At 31.5% G+C, this 21,516-nt stretch overlaps 1 protein-coding gene across 8 annotated transcripts in view; it reads left to right on the top strand.

Annotated features, from left to right (window-relative positions):
* Positions 1-404: 404 nt before the first annotated feature.
* The window catches only part of LOC143225116 (arf-GAP with dual PH domain-containing protein 1-like), a 47,547-nt gene continuing 26,435 nt past the window's right edge, over positions 405-21,516 (top strand). For 5 of the 8 annotated variants that reach the window (XR_013013622.1, XM_076453925.1, XM_076453928.1 and 2 more), the window contains exons 1-5: positions 410-679; positions 7,370-7,595; positions 9,714-9,903; positions 14,829-14,975; positions 20,265-20,483. Coding sequence is in view for 7 of the 8 variants with exons in the window: in XM_076453925.1 (XP_076310040.1) it covers positions 574-679; positions 7,370-7,595; positions 9,714-9,903; positions 14,829-14,975; positions 20,265-20,483 (888 nt within the window). In the remaining variant the exon portion in view is untranslated. Of the gene's footprint in view, positions 680-7,369; positions 7,596-9,713; positions 9,904-14,828; positions 14,976-20,264; positions 20,484-21,516 lie in introns of all 8 variants that reach the window. The other 3 variants (XM_076453931.1, XM_076453930.1, XM_076453926.1) reach the window with 2 other exon arrangements.

Raw genomic sequence — 21,516 nt, forward strand, 5'->3', positions numbered from 1 at the left:
TAAACAATAAACCGATAAAGTTATGTTGAATTAAGTAAACTATAGAGTATGTCGAAAGGAGATGTTATTATTTTTAATAGGGACGGCTAGCACAGATAGCCCTCGAGTAGCTTTGTGCGAAATTCCAAAACAAACAAACAAATTCATACCAAGGGCTTATGTGTTTGTTTTTGAATTTTGCACGAAGCTACTCGAGGGCTATCTGTGCTAGCCGTCCCTAATTTAGCAGTGTAAGACTAGAGGGAAGGCAGCTAGTCATCACCACCTACCGCCAACTATTGGGTTAGTTCTTTACCAACGAATAGTGGGATTGACCGTAACATTATAACGCCCCCCACGGTTGAAATGGCGAGCATGTTTGGTGCGACGGGGATTCGAACCTGCGACCCTCAGATTACTAGTCGAACGCCTTAGCCCACCTGGCCATGCAGGACTTCATACCAAGGGAGCCTTAGACTAAAAAAAGTTGTGAACCACTGTATTAAGGTTTTGTGCAATTCCTTGTGATCTGTATTATGACACATTATTGTGGTTAATGTTAGAACTGAGCTGTTTGGGTGGAGTGATGGCGCTATGTTTAATCGTTTAAAAATAAGAATGGCGGAAGAGAATAGAAGGAAATTAATTCAGTTATTAAAACTTCCACAAAACTCTCATTGTGCTGATTGTGGGATAGAAGGTAAGATATTTTAAGTTTATTGCAGTGATACTTTTATATATGTTAATATATTTGATAGGTAATCATAATTTTGTTTTTATATCGTAGGCCTAATCTGTATAGTGACATTAATGATTAACAATATATGGAAGAGGGTCGATTTTATTCCTAATTGTTAGTGTTGCATCGTTTTACTGATGTGAAATTAACAGTATTTTTACTTTTATTCTTTTTAATAGTAGTAACAAGTTGTTGTTCGTAATCATTTCACAAAAACTGAATATGATATAGAAACAAATATCTAGTCATGACAATTCTTTTTTAATTTTAAGCTGTGTTATTTTGTCCAGTGAAGCTGTGTTATTTAAAACTAGAACATTCTATTTGTGATCCACAGAAGAGCCCATTATTTCAACACTAGCATGGGTCACAAGTAACGAAAAGTTCAATGGACATAATAAATCTTAAATTATGAATGTACTTTATTTGGAAAATTAAAAAAAAAGTAAACCCATTTATTCATAGTTGCTTACTTTTTAGCGTCATCAAATGTTTAATGAACTCCATAAATCTGGACATCATGTATCCCATTTTACCAGATAATCTATTTGTTTACTAGTGATTAAGTTGAAATCAAAGTAATGGAAATGTTTTGTTCAGTTGTGATTATTATGTGTGTGTGTGTTTTTTGTTTTTTTTGTTATTCTATAGAAAGTCCACAATATGACTGTGAACTCCTGTAAATTAAAATAAAAAAAGTTAGAAGTCATCTGAATTAATTAGTTAGTATTGATGCACCATCTTTTTCCTTGTTTAATTGTAAGAATGATAGGACAAATGATCACAAATACAGATTTTAAAAGAGTATATGTCAAATTCAATTTAGAGAGAGTTATATTTCTAATATGGTGGTTGGGTTTGGGAGTGGGTTATTTTAAGGTGTGATGAATGCAGTTGATTTTAATTAATGATAATAGATCCATTAAGTTTTGTAATATTTTGTCTATCGTATCCTACAAGTTTAACTATGACAGTATTGGTTTATATTCACAAATGAGGAAATTTAAGGACTCTTTCAGTAATATCACATACTCAGTAGAGCAAGAAAAATTATGATAAATTTTAAGCGCAAATGATTCTAAATCAGAATCTTAAAGCATTTATGGTACTTAATATGTGCAGGATAGTTAGCATCTATTAAACTTGTATTCATTAGTATTGTCACTGTCAAAAGTTATGTATTTTCCAGTTTTATTCACAGTGCTTTTAGTTCTTGTTTAATTTTACCATACGTAGTTTACAAGGTGGTATTGGGATCTTATAGAAATTCAGCAGCTTTATTTTAATGATATTACTAGGACTAAAGTATTATATGTACAGATGAAACTTTTCTCATTGTTCTGTTATTTGAGGTAACTGTTAGAAAGCAAGCAATTTTGCTGAATTAGTTTATCTCACAGTTTTATCAATGCTACACAATGAAAGTACACTTGAAATTATGCTTTCAGCCATCATGTGATGTACTGATATTTTTACTAGTATATCACTGCTTTTAACAATTATTTTGCAAACAAGTTCATTTAAACGGTTAATATATTGATAGTAAACATGGCTGTGGTTAATGGCTTTATGAAAAGTGCTGTTTCTGCTGCTACAATCTTATATAATAACTTGCTTTATTGTTCTTTGTTATTTTTAAATTTATTTTCAATACAGTATGTTACTTCTTCTCACATAAATAGCTATTCTCATTAAGTGTTGTTCTATTCCTTTATATACAAAACTTTTATCACATGTACCACAAGCCCTCTGTTTCTCCTCCATTGGAATTGTATAACTGAATGTAAATTACCATGCATCAACGTTCCACCAGTATGAGTACAAGATACTCTAATGATGTGTGTGATTCCTTCTATTCGATTCTACCATACTGTAACTTCTTCTAAACTCATGTTTAGATGTTTAATTTTGGTGCTTTATGTGTGTATCATGATTTTAGTAGTTTAATTTTTGAAGAGTGATTTCTTCATTATTATTTTTTTTCAATACATTGAAGAAATTTTTTAATTTCTTTCACTTGCTTTCTTGGTAAAAAAATTTCAATCCTTCATATTTTACTTAACACTTTTGTTTGATTTATGTATTTCTACAATGAACTCTAAGATTCATGTTTTCACTTCAGGTATTATATTTATAGCTCTATTTTGGCTGCCTGCAGGAGGGAGAGACCTATTGTTTGATTTCTCTGCTGGTATCTTTCATCAGATTTTTCATTGTATGGATCAGCTTTATTCTCCTTAACTTGCCCCACTAATCCTCTTAAACAATCCAAACTTCTTCAGGCTGACAAAGATTTTTAGCCCTTGTATACCAATAGATTTTGATACATTTTTCCCTACCCCTTCTGCAGAATCAACTAGGTCTAATATACCATTATTAGACATGATTTGTCAGATTTATCCAATTTCCTGTTTTTCTTTGATTCCTTATTACTTTCATGTTGTCTCATTTGCTCTCTTCAATTCTCACTTTACACATTGTCTCACTATAGTTTGAATTTTCTTGGTCACAATATGACTTTGTCCCAGCTATATTTGCTGTCCCTTCCTTTTCAGGATTAATATATTTTATTAATTTGATGACATGTTTTTAATCATAATTTGTGCATCAACACTCAACCTCTTCCTCATTGATTGCATTTTTGTAGCAATTATAGTCACAACAAATTTCTATTCTTTTCCTGTCCAGATCCTTATCTACCCATTCCAGAGACTTAGCATCTTGTTATTTTATTCAACATTGTTGGGCATGTAGCCTATAGTACCAGACATTAACCATGGTGTCCCAGTTCAGTGGGCAATTAACTATTTTATATTGTGACTTGTTGGCAAATTTTCACTACAGTTCCATAGGTTCTTAAGTGGTTTAACAAAGGAACTTGTCCTACTACCTCTTTTCCATCTTCTTTGCCCCTGTTACATTTTATCTTGGGATTCTACCACCATCCTGCAGTTATCTTAGTGGGAGTACTGGAAATTCTATCTCTACAAGCCATTTCTTTTGTTAATTTTCATTTCCAGACTGTTTGTTGTCAGAGCACCAAACCAGAGCCTGGCAACTTGTGCTAGGTTTGGCCAACCTCATTTTTATTTCAGTCAGCCCAGTTTTACATTGGAGTTGTTTCCTTACCCTTAGGTGGTATTTTTTTCTGGGTTTATTGATATCTTGGAAAAATGTTGTGAATAATCACTTGGCTGGCAAAGTATGGTTTGTCATGCCATACCCACTCTATACCTGGGGACTCTTCCCTGTTTTCTCCACACACACACACACACACACATACAAATTGGATGTGCTCCTCTGTTTTATTTTTCTGCTGATACATATGACACTTTTTTTTCAGATGAGCAAAGAGTATACCTGGTTTAGATGTAGTGCAGTCTTCCACATCAAATCTTTGAATCTAACACTCTAGTCTCAAAGTGTGTCCTTTGGATACTTTGGAAGGATACTTCTTTTTTCTTCATGCTGTTCTCTCCATCTGTTCAATGTAGGATTCTAGCTAATTATGTGAGAAGAGGTAATGTGTTGTAGTAGAATTTATAATTTTTCTATACTGAAAATGTATTTTTGATAGATGCTTGCTACCCCTCACATTCCCACTCTTCTTCCCCACTAAAAACAAGTGACTGTTTTCTGCTAAAAGTTGAAGTGGTAATCTGGAAGAATTGAATAGAGGAGACACATGCATAACAAGAGTATGATTCTCTTATTGGTGGAAGGTTGTAGCATGATTTGTAAGAGACATTGGAATGAGGCATTTCCAATGAAGGGGTAGCAGTAGACTTGTGGCGTTTGTTAAACCTTTTTTGCGTGTGAAGCTAATTATGCGACAGAAGGTAAGTATTTATTGGAATTGCATTTTTAGTATAGGAAAATTATAACTTTCATTAGATTACAAGACATTGGGCCACAGAGCCTATAGATTTACAACATGCAACTCTTAATATCAAGTTGTATTCTGGAAATCATACTCATTGTGTAATGAGAAAAATGTTGGAAGACTTAATAAAGATAAGGTGAACAAAAAATATGTCTTCTTCAAACTAATTGATATTGTAGCAAATGCTGTGGAATGTTGTAATGACAATGGTTTGGAAGTGAATCATGTTCTTTTTTACATTACAACTAGTGATAATGAATGCTCTGGAATTCCAATGAATTATAGTTGATCTCAAAACAGTCAGTAGAAAGATTTTTACACAATTTAACCACTGTTTTGTAGCATGTTCATAATTAACAACTATACAAAATGATTTAAATATGCCCTAGAAATACTTGTAGAAGGTGAACTGCAAATATAAAATTGTATTTCACTTATTATCCTCCTTGAAAGGTTTTTGGGACAAAAGAGAAAGATAGCCTATATGGTGATGCTGCTGACAATACCACCTATCTCAGCTATAATTATTGGTCCCTATTGGAGAAGTGTTTGAAGAAAATACTAAAAACATCAATTGTACAGACTTGGTAATTTCAAAAGATTTATCCAAAGATGGTTACTTTTTTGTTGTTATTGTTACAATTTGTTGAAAGATAGTCCTAGCATCTTTGAGAGAAGAGCCTGACACTTAGGTATGCTGGAAGATAAAGCACTGCAAACTTCACCTTAGCTACTTGATAAAGTCCTTACATTGAAATTGCATTTTTCAAAAAGAAATGGAGCCAAGTGTTGAAACAGATTGATGCAAAAGGCATTGACACTTACTTTTACTTTCAAATGTGGTTGAGGGTAGTAATAGTAGAAGTGAAATAGATGATTTTTCACCATTCACCATTATTTCTCCATCCATTAAAAGTTTATAGTGAGAGAAACAAGCATTTCCAAGACTGTTAGTTTGAAACATCTTTTAGCCATCATGGCAGTAATGATACTGGTGAAACATGTCATGACAAAAAAGCTCAACTCACTACTTGTATTTATATTTACCTTGCTATGTATAGAGGCAAACCAATTCATTATTATGGTGGAAACAGAAAAAACAACAACAACAAAAACTTATTTACAATACTAACTATTAGCATGAAAATTCCAACTAGTGAACATCTGCTCTGAAATTGGCAGTTTCTTTTCACTACTGAAAACATTTGTGCACAATAGGTATTTTCAATGAATTCTGTTCTTTATACACATACACATATTCACACAAATACAATTGTATTCAAATATGTATACATATATTGTAGTATGTAATATACACGTCCGTGCACATATTTGAATATAATTGTGTGTGTGTGTCTATACATATATTTTAGGTACAATATCTTCTACATTTGAAAGACTTTAAGTTTGAAGCACTATTTTAAAAATAGAATGTTGTTGGAGAGAAAAACTTGCATGTGTTTATGGGAAAGTTGGCTACCTATGTATTATTAATCTATTTAAGGCATTCTACTTTGCAATGTTCACTTTCTCATTGGCATTTTTCACTTGTATTCTGAGTATCCTTATTCAGTATTTAAAGTCAAAGAGTTTGATATTTAGATATATGAAATATACAGAAGAAAAGACTGCAAGACCTGGAAAAACAATTAAGTGCTCACAATGGTAAAACACAAGTCTATAATAGTCAGGTTAAATCATGTTTTTTCTACAGAACACAGTTTAAATTACCTGACAAAGAGCTTCTGCTCAAAACATTGCAAAAAATAATAAGTTTTTGTTTGGATATAAGAACAATAGTTGTTTCGTATTTTGTAAAATAAACCAGTCTTTGTTTGGCTCAATAAGCATTAATGCTATTTCATACAGACTATGTATAAAGTGAAACTTGTTTATATTTGTAAAACCAGAGTCAGCTAAACTACTCTTAAGTCATATTTTTTGGTTGCTAGCAGTTTCTGTGGTATTGTAAGCTAAGAATTTAATTAAAGTTAAATATTTATTAGTGAAGACAATTTAGTAGACACAGTATTTGTAAAACTGCAGATAACTTTGATTACTTTACTATACTTTTAAAACTGATTTATTAAAAATAAAATTGAGTGGAATTCTGAATTTTATATTATTCACAACATAACTAAATTAACAGTTTAAAAATTCTAGAAATTTGATTATATTGAAACATTAGTGTGAACAATCTGTTTTTTCACTATAATTTCTGTGTGTATATTTTACTGTATTAACAAATATGGTCTAAATTTTGTGCCACTAATTGTAGTAGTAATGAAGCTGAGCACAATATTCATGCATAAGTTAGTACATTGAGCACAAGCATTGCTATAAATTATAATGTAATCTAGTCTTCTTCAAAAAAAAGTCATAAGTCATATCACAGGGTCAGGTCCAAAGGTTTTAAAAAACCAGGGCAACATTTCATAGAGCTAAGTCAAGTTTCCACTGCAATAACAACTGAAGATGTCAATGCTTACTTGCAGTGTGGTCATATCATCAAAGATATCAATTTTTCAGAAATTATGTATAAAAATACAATTTACTTAGCATGGAAAACTATTTTAATGGAAATTAGTAAAGGGACTGTTATCTTGAACTAACTTAGCAGTATGCCAGTATGAATTACATTTAACAAAATGCTTCTGTATTTGTGAGCCACATTTGTAACTTACTTGCAGTTTAGAGAAATAACAAGTGGTATCATAAATACTGATTTTGCTTCTTAAATGCCACATATCTTGTGTATCTTATTTAAGGTCCGGAATGGGCATCTTACAACATTGGAATATTTGTATGCACTCAGTGTGCAGGTTTTCATCGCAATCTTGGTTCTCACATCAGCAAAGTAAAATCTGTTTTCTTGGACAACTGGGATTCAACACAAGTAGAAATAATGGAAAATATGGGAAATGACAAAGCTCAGGAAAAGTATGAGGTTGATGTGCCACTGTGCTACAAGAAACCATGTCCCACAGATGTTCAGTAAGTAGTAATCTAAATTCTGTTCAACTTTTGAAACTTATCTTTCATGACATTCTGGTAATTTAATCTTTTACCCTAAGTTTTTCTTTCTTTGTATTGATAATCTAATTTGATTGTCTGTGGTATTCTTTTCCCAGTAGCTTTTGATGAGTCTTGGGTTACATAGTTCATGAGCCTTTGTTATCTGACCCCCTCTCTAGACATTCATGTTCATGATAATATGTTTCTGATCCATGCCATCTTCAACATCCTCAACATTGTGACTTTTTTTATATTAAATAGCCATGGTCCTTTTATTTTTCTGGAACCTCAGTCCATCAAACCTCTTCTTGCTTTGGGTACCACCCAAGTTTACTTTATTGCTTAGTTATAATCTACTTGTTGTCATCTTACCACCTTGCAGCTCCTTTGATATTTGTCTTGGAAGCTCTCCATTAACCTTAATAGTTTTGGTAGACAGGTAGATTATAATTAAGTGATAAAGTAAAATTTTTGTTTTGGGGATTTCCTTGTTTGGTATTCCTTCCTTTAATATGTGTGCTTATCTCTGAGGCCTCCACCTTGCTCATTTACTTCATGATGAAATCTTTGGGTTTTCCTGATTCATTGGAATTTAGTGATTAAGCTTTGATTTTCTGCTTTACTCCATTGTGGGTGTCTCAACAGGTTCCCTGTCTTTGGAAGTCATGTGGGATTGCTCCCTCTTCATCATGGTTAACAGAGATGACTTGTCATATATGCTTCTTTCAGCTCCAATTTTGTGGTAGCTCAATTCTCCCTATTGTGCACTTGTGAACTCCCTTTGCCAGATCTTTCTTGTGATCTGTTCCCATGTTTTTGTACCTCCCCCTTAATTTTCTTCTTGTCTAGCTATGTTTCAATCTCCTTCTAATCACATACATTTTCAACATCACAAGGAAGTTGCATCCTCACTCCTGGCTATGGAAGATGTGACAATAGTTTTTCCATCACACTGGGTTTTTATTCCAAAACATGTGACGGTTAACCTATTATTGATTGTCTTTGATTCTCTTTCTGAGCATTCCTCATTCAAGTTGGTTAGTTTTCTTAATCTACAATAAACTTTGTATGTAAAGAGGTGAATAAATGTTTCTAAAGTTAACATTTTCTTTCATAAAATACCTAAGAACATTCAGTGTTTAAAAATACACAGTAGTTTATTGTATAAAGTTAAATCCAAAATATACATTTAAACTCTCTACATTTTTTGGTGGAAAATTTTGGTCTCTTAAAGATGAAGTATTTTTCTCCAAAACATGTAGAGATTTTAATTTTATATTTTACTTTTAACTTTATACAATAAATTATCCTTCATTTTAAAAGTTGAATGTTTTTACTTATTTTATGCAATCTATGCAAAAGAATTATCATAGAGTATATTGAAAATTTTCTTTCCCTGAAAATGCATTACCATGGTAACTAAATTTATGTAATTTTAGAATTATTAGATACAACAACTAAAACTTTTTTACCAAAGAATTACAAAAATTAAAATACCTTAATTTAAAAAGTTTCATACTTATTAATCTTATGTACCCAGAGCAAAACTATTTTTTAAACCCTACCATATATTGTACATGAAATTCAAACTGTTCATTTTCTAAACAGCAGAATTTGTTGATAAGTGAGTGAATTAAAATAATTGTTTCTAGGTCTGAGTTTAAGTTCATGTATGTTTTCAAGATATCTTTAGTTATAGGCTATTCACAAATTTCCATCTAAAATATCTTCATTATGTCTCATACCTAAAAATTTCCAAGTAAAGCTTTAATTGAACATGTTTATTTAAACATATTGTGACCTGTATTTTCAATAAGTTTTAATGTGTAATCATCTTTTTATGCAAGGATAAAACTGCATTATTCTCAATATTGTGTGTCCCAAGGTCCAGTATTGATAAAGTTGTATCAATAGGTTGCTCTCTCTATTTAATTTTCAAAACTTAAATTTAAGTATGTGTAACTTGAACAAAGTATTTTTGTGACTGAAACTTTTATATATTATTGTTCTTTAAATTATGGAATAATTTTCAGTACTATGCTTTCTTAATATGTATATGTGACATACAAGAAATTATGTTTTATTTTTCATAACTAGAGTTTTAAAGGAACAGTGGATACAAGCCAAGTATGATAGACAGGAATTTTTGCACACAGAGGAACAGATTTATGTAAAAGGTTTTATGGAAGGGCATTTGTGGAAGCGTGGAAAAGAAGATGGAAAGTTTCATTTACGAAAATTTGTCCTCAATGAAGCTGAAGATACATTTAAGTATTATGTAAAAGAAGTAAGAACTTGTTTATATTTCTAATAAAAATAGTTAAATATTTATGAATTCATTAATTAACATTAGTGGGTGTAAATATTTTCAAATTACCTGTGTTTAATATTTTATGTTTTTAAATCTAAGTAAATTTAATCTCTGTTACTGATTCTTTATCAGTTATATTTTTAAAATGTTTTTTATGTATTTCTTCCCTGTTGATGTTAAACAAAACAATGAATTTAATAAGTTAAATATATAAGTTGTTACATATATATTTGTAAAAAATCCTTTAAATCTTTCTAAAATAAACTTCTTTATTTTGGCCTGAAACAAAATTTTTTGTGCATGTGTTAATGGTAAACATGAAAAATGGTCGACACTGAGGCCTCATCAGTAAGTGTACAAGGGAAAGTCAAAAGAACAAGATGAGGTTTCTTATAGTGTTAGTGTAAACTGTCATTAAAGGGATGTTTTAGGTTTTCTTTTACTCACTACAGTCAACATATTTATACATTATTTTTAACATCTTTGTTAGTAACCTAGTTTCATGCAAGTAGTTTTAGAAACCTATATTTTATAAATTTTAATATTTTTATAAATTAACATTTTTGATCCAACACAAAAATGAAACAAATTTAGATTATGTGTTTTAGATACCAAGTTTTGAAACATGGTCAGTAGGTAAGTAACATTATTACTGAATTGAGGAAAATAAAGACAATTGTACATTACACTAATATTTATTACAAGCATGGTTTTGCCAGTAAAAGCATCATCCAGGTACAAACTGAACTAGCTTCTAAACAGATATGTACATATTTAGCCAAAGAACTAGAAGTACCCTTAACATTCACCCTGAGGTGGGTTGGGAAAGAAGTGAAGATGATCTTAAGTTGATATGATCATATAAAACGTATCTGGATTTAATTCTATACTTGTATTTATTTATAAAATTTTCATATTACTTAGTTTCTCACAGACGTTCAAATTTGCAGTTTTTTATAGATGAAACTAGTATTTAGCATTCATAATGTGTGATGCAAAAGTTGAGTGTATTTTTCCCAGTTTGCAGCTTATAGAATGTTCTTTAACTCTTGTTTCTGTGGAACAGCCTGTTTGACCTACTTGTATATTAGTACAGTCTTTGTATGTTAACTAGTAAACACTACTGTGGCTATGTTTTTCAATTTTCTCTTTGTTGTTAAACAACATTCTATCCAACTGTTTGTACAGCATTATATGGCGTAGAGGTTTCTTTGTTATATATTTTGTGAGAAGTTGTCCATATGTAGCTTTCCTTACACTATTTTTTTTTTTTTTTTTTCCACGTGGTATAGTATGAGGATATATATATAAAATGTTTACTGGCCTTTCATGCCTAAGATTACACTATATCAGTTTCCACTTCGTATTCTATATTAATGAACAGTGACACTTGATAATTATGAAAGAGGCCTGTTCACATTGTTGGTGCATGGAATGATTTTTATTTTATTTTTATCCTGTGTAAGTTTTAAATTTCTTATTAATTGTATAAATATTCATCATTTGTTTATTTTTCAAATGTAAAATAGGTTATCAAACAAACCAAATAAAGTCTGTCATGGTTTAATTTATAGAATTGTAAATTTCTGAATTCATTTAAGATTTTCAGAAAAGCTGTTATTTATTGCTATCTGTCAATCAAATTAGACAGTCCATCATTCACTAACCACAACCTGTTAGTTAGTCCTTTGCTTTCCAATACAATATCTTTTCTCACGTACATAGCTTTTCTCATTCAATGCTCCTTTCTATATGTGCACATTTTGCTCACCTTATTCTTTTGGTAATATATTCCACCTCTTATCCCAGTACAGCCCAGCCTTCTTTCTCTTTGGTTGAATTCAATGAAGCTCTTAGTTTAGATGCTCAATTTTTCTCAACCTCTCACTACAAATGAAGTTCTATCTCTTCTTGGGAAATTGGGCTTCCATGGGTTGGACATGTTGTTCATTTGGTATTGATCATTCAGTGGGTGCTGTATGATCAATGGAATTTTGGTCAGAATTACCTGGAGCCTGTATTATGGGCTCATTTTTATCACACAAATCTAGTAACATATCAGATGCTATGAATCTTGTTGCAGTTTGCTTATTTTTTCCTGAAAAGATTCTTTCTACAGAGTAGTCCATAGATCCCCATGTTTTTCAGTGACCGTGTACAATGGGGTATTCTGCTTATGGATTCAGTTGCCTCCCACCTCAATTCCAAAACTTCTTTGCTGGTCTTTGGTTCCACATTCTTTGGTTTGGAAGTAGATGCTTTCAGTCAGAATTGGTCCAACTCTCATGTTTCTGCATATTCACCTTCATCACAAAGTTTTATTCCTTTTCCAAACCTCTCTGTGTTGAGTTCCTATTATCTCTTTCTGGTTTGTGCAACCATTGTTGCAGTTTGCTCGTCTCATCCTGACAAGATTCTCCCCATGGAATGGTCCCTAGGTCCCAAAGTTTTTCACTGATTGTGTGCCCAGCAGGTTATTCTGGTTCTGGATGCATTTGTCTCCCACCCAGATTTCAAAACTCCTTTACTGGTCCCTAGTTCCACATCCTCTGCTCTGGTGATAGATGTCTTCAGTCAGAATTGATCCAACCCTTACTCTTTTATCTGTCATTTTATCTGCTTCCTTCATAGAGTTTTTTTTTCACTTTTCCAATCCACTCAATATTGAGTCCTTATTATTTCTCCTTTCTGGTCTATTCAATTGCAGTTTCCAGTCTTTATTCTCCTTCAGTCATCCCCTTAGTTAGTTTCCAATTTCCCACTCCATTCTCTGGCTTAACATATGGCATTTGTCTAGTTACTTGTAAGGTAGTCCAAACCCTCCACACTTTGCATTCCATCTTTCCCATTTGGCCCATCCTTCATCCTTAATGGTTTATCAGAAAAAATGGTATATTTACTGCTGTTGGTCTCTACAAAATTGCTGTAACATCCTACTGTTCCTCATGTCTTATAATTTGTTTACCTGGCTGTTCAACAATGGTTCATTCATGTCTCCCATTGCTGGTTATAAAACAACCTTATTCATTGCTTTCTGTTTTCCTGTTCTTGTAGTGTTTTACTCTTTACTGTCCCAACACTCTTGTTTCACTCGTTTTGTATCATTTGTCCACTTCATTCCATATCTATTCTTGATTGTGGACTACAGTGTTGTTCTCCATGCCCTTACTCAACCTCTTTAGGATTCTTGACTACCTGTTCCTTATACCACCATTCCTTGAATACCTATTTTTAGCTCCTACATACTTGTAGTTATTGCCCTTCAGGCATCTTTGCCCTCAACATTTCCCATATCCTTTGTTTGACATTGTATCTTTATTCTCCTGTATCCAAATAGTCATTTTCTACATCAACACTTTGTGGAGATGGCACCACATTCACACCTATTTCATCCTGTCATATTTTATAGGACTGCAATTCATTACAGTTGGTGTCTGTGACTTGTTTATGATAAATTTCAACAATAAGCAGACAGTACACAATCCATTTGTTTTAATATAATGTATGTACAATAACTCTTTACACTACTGGTTATCACATTTGTAACCAGAGCTTTAGATAATTCTCTTTTTTTTCCCATTAAAGTCCATATAGATGGCATTCAGTCTCCTTAAAACAGCCTTTGGCAAGACAAATTATTCTCTTTTATGTCTGCTATTACAGTATAAGTTGTGATAATTTCACTTTAGAAATTGTCACTATGTGCTCTTTATGGTTGTACTCATAATCATGCAGTCTAACTTCAACCTTTTCACTTCACTAACATATTTGGTCACTTTTATGTATTGAGGCCTAAAACTTTCTAAAAATTATGAATTGTTATGATGTAACAATACTCAATGAAACAATGAAAAAACTTAGTAATAAGATGCAACAATATAACAATCACTTACCAGTCAACTACACAAAATATGATTTGAACACAGTTATGTAAACACACCTGGGATAAATTATTGCTTATAAAACTAAATTTAACACTCATGCTTTATATCCATCTAAATCATAAGTTTTGTATTAAATTTAAATGAAACAGCCCATCCATTAGCTATGAATTAATTTTAAATTCTATTCCAATATTCAATTTGTCATATTATCACCCATGATATTATAAATCTAGTATATACATGTGGTTTTAATGCTTTAGAAGTTCTGTAACTTTAAAACAAAATGCTCTTCAGGTTATTGATTGAAACCAATCATAAGTTCAGTAATTTCAAACTTCCATAGAATTTTGGGTGTAAAACTATTAGTAAAGATATAATTACAACCTGTTCTGCATAACATTTTGTCCCATCACTCACTGGATGGTTTTCTTATGATGGAAACAATTTTACACAGCTTAAGTAATAGCTATTCATTACTAGCAACTATTGTGCTTTGTATTTGAGGATTGTGTCAAGAGTATTGAAATTTTGAAAGTGAGGAAAAATTGGAACATTATAACACATTAAAACTTTAAGATTAGAATGTGTGAAATATCTTGAATGCTGTGTGAAAGAAAATGGTTTTGATTGGAAGTTACATTGTTTGTTATTTTGGAGTATATTAAAATCATTGGTCATTTACTGATGTATTATTCTTTTGTTGATGCAACAAGAATAGCATGCTGTTGGTACAAATTTCATTTTTTAGGATTACAGCCAAAAATACTATAACTAATGAAACATATATTCTAATATTTAACTGTAAGAAAGACATGTCAGATTAGCAATAATGATTTCCAGGTTGATTTTTAATTTTGCTGTAGGTACATAGTATACTCTGATCAGAAGTAAGTATTATGTAGAATAGTTATAGTTTTGGTTAATATCATTAGTGTATTGTGTAATATCCAATACACATGTATAATGTGTATACACACACACACATATATATATGTACACATTTTTATTTCTATTTAGCACAAAGAACCTAAAGCTGTGATACGAATATCAGAACTTAATGCTACATTTTGCCCAATGAAAGTCAACAGTGCCAATGCAATGCAAATAACATATATAAAGGATGGAACAACAAGGAATGTATTTGTGTATTCTGACGATGGCAAGGTATTATGTAATAATTTCTTTTAAATATAGATATCCATAGTGTATAACTTGTTTTATAGAGTTTATGTGAAAATCTATAATGTATCTGTAAAGTAGAAATAAAGTTGTTGGTTTATTGTATTTTCAACTGAATCATCAAATAAAAGAATAAATGTAATTTACTAAATGCAAATTAAGATTACATAATTTTGTAAGAAAAAAGTATGTAGATAAATATAATAAGTAGATTAGTAAGTAGCAAATATTATTCATTTTGCTTTAATAGCTGCATAGATTAGCATTTGCTTTTACTTGTCTGATGTGTTTAAATGCTGTTTATACAGTACTGTACAAAAGTGTTAGGACAAACTCAAAAATTATATTTCAAGATATTTTCAAAGAACAGTAGAAAGTAAATCACAGGTGAAACATCAAATTTTATTAACCTTCATATTTAGCACAACAGTGGTAGTGCTTGAGTTCAACAAACAGTTAATATTTTGTGTCTCGAGTGGCTAGTATGGGTATTAACATTTTTACTAATAAAGCAAAGAACAATGTTTCAACCTTCCTAGATCATCAGCAAGTTAACAAAGAGAGAGTTTGTAACTGACTGTTGCTGGGCACATCTTAGGGACGAGAGTATAAACGGGTACAGAATTGTAGGGGGCGTTGCAGTTAGATGTTAAGTTATTAATTAGTATAGGTATAAAGGTGTTCCTTTATAATGGTTTAATTTTGATTTTAGTTGTTGTATCAGTAGGGTTCCTTTGATTTTGCCTTTGTTTATATTTGTTTCTCTACATGACCAAATATTCCATTCTTGTTGAGTCTTCTTGATACTATAGATATGGATACTTTCCTATCATTTGGTACATAGTCATTATCTCGTGATTGAGATCAGTGGCACTCTTCCTTCTACCTTGAAGGCTTCAGAAATGAAGATCCTTAACATCAGTACCATTGAGTTTAGATATTCTGCCTCTTCCTTTCATATTTTCAAATTTACATGTCTTGGTCTCACAATCTAGGGTGTACTTGACAATGTTTGGGGAGCATGGCAAGTTTGCAGCAATTTTTTTGGAGAGTTCAACCTGAATCACATAAATATTTTATGCAATCTCTTCTACTAGCAATTCTTTAAACTTTTTGGGCTGTGATGTGACAAAAAAGTTTAATATGTAGTATTAAATACTGTTCTTAGCAAGGTTTATCTGTGGACTGCTATTAAATTGATTTCTTCTAGCATTTACTGATATCATATATTAGCTTTGTGATATCTTTATATATAGGTAAGACACTGCATGACAGTTATTTCATACCCTAAATTTGATCAGTATGTTCATTCAAGCAGAACTCTTATGACATGTCCTTGGTACAAGTATATGGGAATTCTAAAGAATGTTAAGTATTCTCACCTTGGCTCATTTGATTGTCAATAGGGATCAGTGTAATATTACCATAGTGTTGAAATTTACATTCTGTAATGGCATAAAAGAATTATCTGCATAAACTAGAAAGAATGATAAAATATTCTCTTGTCCTAACACTTTGGCACAATACTGAATTTCACAAATTGTGTATATAAAGGAATAAAGGAAAATACTTACAAAACATAAAAATCTACAATATTTCATGGATAGAAAAGTGGAATTTGTTGAAGTTTAATCACCATTTCATATAGTTTGTATCTTAATTTTTATTTCTAGATTATAGGTATGTAAATACTTTAAACATGTTTGTAAGTATGAGATTATTTTGATTTCTGTATTTTACTTTAGTTTGTCTATAGAATTTTCATTTGAAAAATACATTATTTCCAATTTTTTAATGAAGGTATTTGCTTGATATTATTTTTGTATTATTCAATATATATTTTTGACTTATCTTCAAATTGTAAATGGAAAGTTTTAGTAGATGTGTTACCACAAAGACAATTTTTGTTTTGATAGAAATCGTGATATTTTACAGTTCTTTCAAATTGTTTTAAATTCTACTGAATATTGTTAATGTTGAAAAGTAAACATGTAAGTGTACAACAATGAAAATATAGAATAGGTTTATTCATTTATTTGAAATTTGTAAAATTAAAGGTTTGTATAAATGTCCTGTTAAAACCATTTATGACCATCTAAGGAAAAGTAATATAATTTTTTTTATGTTAACTTTATTAATACCTAACAAGTAATGATAAAGACAATACTCTGGACTTCCTAAAGTGAACTGGTTCAATAGAAACTTGTAACAATATAATTCAGACATGATACAACAAAGATCTATTAACATACATGTCTACTGAGAAGATTTTGGTATGACATTCCACCCCTATACATATTACTGTGGGCTAAGCCATTCTGTGATGTATTTGTCATTAGGCTATTGTTATCCACCAGTAGGAGGATGATACATCTGCCATGAGCACTGGCAATAAACGAAGGATCATTCTTTTTCTCACTGCTTTTATATTATTAGCTTGATATGAGCAGATGAATTATTGTACATTGTAGGCTAATTCATTTGTAATACTTGTAATTGTAATTAATTTGTAATCTCTGGCAAATGTAAAATCAATGCTGGGTGGCTCCTAAGTGATCTATACAAAAACTGGTTGCTTCGTGATTATGAGGAACAAACACAAGACAGGATACAAATTGTGTGGAAAGAATTTTGCCATTGCTGCTTGGGGTGAAACTGTGTTGAAAGGTCACATTAAATCAAAAAAGCATTCATCTGTACAGTTGTGTTGAGAGAAGCGTCACTAAAGCTTCTGTACTTAGCAGTTAAAATATATCTAGAACTTGTCTACAAACATATATACTGGTAGGTTTTTGGGACGTTATTTAAAAAAATTAGAAAATCATGACTATGTAAGTTAAAGTTTTAGAAAAATCAAGATTAGTCATTCTTGAGATCAGTGCCAATCTGTTGAAAATATTTTATATTGGGGGGGGGGTCTTTTCCATTGAAGAGCTTCTTATTGTCCAATGACTGATTGAAGTTAAGGTATAGCCATAGTTTATTAGATCTAGGTCTAAGGAAGTAATTCGTTATCATTATGATGAACTCTGATAATCTAAACTTGATAAATTGACATGCATTTACTTGTATGGTTGGTGGAAAGCAGTAGCTCTAATTTTTGTCAGTGATGAGCAAATCAAAGCCTGTGCAAGTGAGTTCTCAGCTTATAGATCTGTATTATGTTTCTTGCAGGGCTACTGTTCTTACCTACCTTTATCATACACATGCATAATTTATAAGTCCCAACCAAATACAAGCAAATCTGACATGAAATATGTTATTAAGGTGGGTTTCCTAATCACGTTTCAAGGCATAAAAGAATACTGATATAGATCTATCTATGATGGGGCCTGTACAACTGTTATATATACATACATAGATAATAAATTTGACAGGTTAATATTCTTCCCTGACCACTCCTTCTTCAAGATTTGGATTGTTTAAAAGGATGATTGAATGGTTTCTTCAGTCCTCCTTTCTTCCCTTTTTTCTTGTACATTTATTCTGGCTCAGAATTTTCTGTATGAACTATTAATTAGTATCTCATGTTCTCCTCCTTTTCAAGGAAATTGGTAATTTTTGTGTCTTAAGATTACTCTTCTAGTAACTTACTTCCTCCTGCTTTGACCAGTTGGGTTATATACCTAGCCAACCTAGTTTTTGTCTTTATATGCAACATTTTTCTTAATTTTGTATATCTTTTATGCTAATAATTTTTCAGTTTTCTTGCCTAAAGCTGCTGGTGTTCTCTCTACAGTATCTTGCAGGTTGGAATGTAGGTGATTCCTGAAACAGTCGTGTTAGATTACTTACCTTGGTAGATGAAACCACAATATAGTGTTTTAGTCTGCTTTCATTAGCTATTTTCAACTCTTCACAGAGGCACTTAGAAAGAGAGCTGTTTAATTTTCTCTCTGTTTTATTTTTCTATGGGTCCTCAGCCATCATATTTCATCTATTATGGAGACAATGGAACCTGCCATGTGGCCAATGTTGTCCCACAGAGAATCTTTCTCTCAAAATCTGAATTGCGTTTGGGGGAGGGAGTGACAGAAAGTGCTAATCCAGTCTGTCTCTGCTTAGTAACCACTTTTGAGATGTGGTATTACACAAGACTGTACTTATAAGCTGTAGCCCATTGCACAGGAAATTCCTCTTCATCCACACACCCCTTCACTCCACTTTCTTTTGCAAATTTACCCCTTTTTTCATTGAGTGGAATAACAGGAAAATCCTTGTTTTCCTAGTCTCACACTACTGGGGTGGTGGATATGGAGTTTCCCATTAGTTCAGTGTAACCTCACTAGTATGATATTTAAGAGAATGCATCACTCAGTGGAAAATAGGATTGGGATAAGTACAATAAGAACTAGACCATTTCTGATGATTAGTCTTGTCAAATGTGTTTTGTATTCTCTCCTGAATACAGGTTTGGGATGATTCCTCCCTTCATCTGCATATTCTGGTACAACATGACTTATTACTTCAGTCACACTACATACATACATGCTGTACTGACTGCCCTAGATATAATGGTAAGTTGATCAATCTTCTCTAGTGCCAAGCAGAAGGTTTTCTCCATAATACCTTTTGCTCTGCCACCTTTTATTTGGTGGAGTGTTTAGTGTATGAGAAGGATGTGGTCTCTCATTTAGTAATAACTAGCTAGGCTAACAGTCCATTGTGTTTTCCCTTTTGGAACTGTAATGTCAAACATAAGCTCAGTGGTTTTATTTTATATCTGTATTATGAATGTGAGATTCTACCTCTGTTTCAGGGAGGTAGCTTTTTTTGCTTCTTCAAGAATGAGCCTTTGTTTTAATACTAACAGCTCATGGGTCCACTGTCCATAGAGGATGCTTTCCCTCCTGTTGGTGGAGAGCTATAGTGTAATGATGATTAAATCATAAATTGGTACAATCCATGTTAATACCATAAGGGTGGGCATTTTGTTCAAGGTTTATGTATGCACAAGAAACTTCTCAGCTCATGTATGAAGAAATAGGTCTTTGATCTGCTAAGAGGTATCTATCTGTAATATATTTTTGGGTAAGGAATATACTAGCTACATATGCTTTGTCTGGTAGGGTTAGTCTCATAAATTTCTTTGATTTCATTTTTTAAAGTGGTTTTTGCATGTATTATTCTGTTTGCAAAATACATATAGGAAATATCATAGGATTTTTCTTACATTGTTAAGAAATTCTGTAGATTACTTTCTATTTTCATTATCCTTTTATTTTAAGTAAAAGAAAATAGCTTAAAATATCAATTTACAATATTTTTCTCTAGGATATTGTGAATTGGTATATGGCCATTAGATCTGCTAAACTCAACCGATTACAAATTGCTTTTCCAAAAGCTGATATCAAAGAGTTAGCTCAGCAACTCACACGGGAGTTTATCAAAGAAGGCTGGTTGAAAAAGAAAGGTCCTAGAGCTAGTGATGCCTACAGACGTAGGTGGTTTACGCTGGATAACCGCAGATTAATGTATCTTACAAATCCTTTGGTACGTTTTTGTAGATTTACACTTATTAAAGCAATGGTTTTAAATGTGTATACATTTGAGTTATTTGAAAGAGTTTTGAACTTCAATCTCTATTAAGTTATCAATTTTTAGATACACTGTGTGTATTGAAATGCATGGGTAGTTATCCATCTGCATGTCACATTGTTAATATTTGTATTTAACTCTAAAGAAACAGGAGAGTCAAAGTGCTCATGTCACAGCATGTTTTATGCATTTACATTAAACATTTGAACCACTTTTTTATCAATATGTTAATAAACTTGACATCAGAATAAAGATATTTTAATTTCCTGATTTCAAAATGAAATAGTTAATTCAATTCTCAATCTGCACCTGCAAGTCATATGATGTAATGGTGCAGTAACTTTTTAATTACATCTTTATTTTATCTTATAAGGGCTATGTATTGTTCGACTAGTTAACCCTTTTATGACAGGCTCAGCATAATATACACAAATTCATCTACACATTTGCACACTTTAATTACTTGCATTATAACTTGTGATACACTATGTGTATCTTCACAAAATTTGATATACTTTTATTAAAGATTGCAAGTATTTTGTGCACAAAAAAATCTGATTTTTAATGAAATATTTTTACCAAAGATTTGTTTGTGAAAATATCAAGTCTGTTTAGTTACTAGTCTGAGTGCAAAGGATTTTCAATATAATTTTTAAATCTCTCAAACCTCAAAAATACATTTCAAACATTTGTTTTCAGTAAGACTTTATATTTTGTTATATTCTACATTCTAACTATGTGGGGTTTATCACTTGACCAATCTTGTAACCCTCATAAAAAATTTAGATAATAAATATAAATTATGCTTTTTTCATGCTAGCATTACTTCATACTATAACATGAAAATAGAAATGTTTAGTCTAAGTAACTAAAGTCTCACAATGCTATATATATTTATTTATTGTATTGACTTTCCAGTTATGCTTAGTTAACATTACATAACTTGTATTGGCATGATACATATGCACTCATGTTACACATTCAATAA

This window comes from Tachypleus tridentatus, chromosome 9, assembly GCF_004210375.1.
Source record: "Tachypleus tridentatus isolate NWPU-2018 chromosome 9, ASM421037v1, whole genome shotgun sequence".
In the NCBI taxonomy this organism is placed as follows: domain Eukaryota; kingdom Metazoa; phylum Arthropoda; class Merostomata; order Xiphosura; family Limulidae; genus Tachypleus; species Tachypleus tridentatus.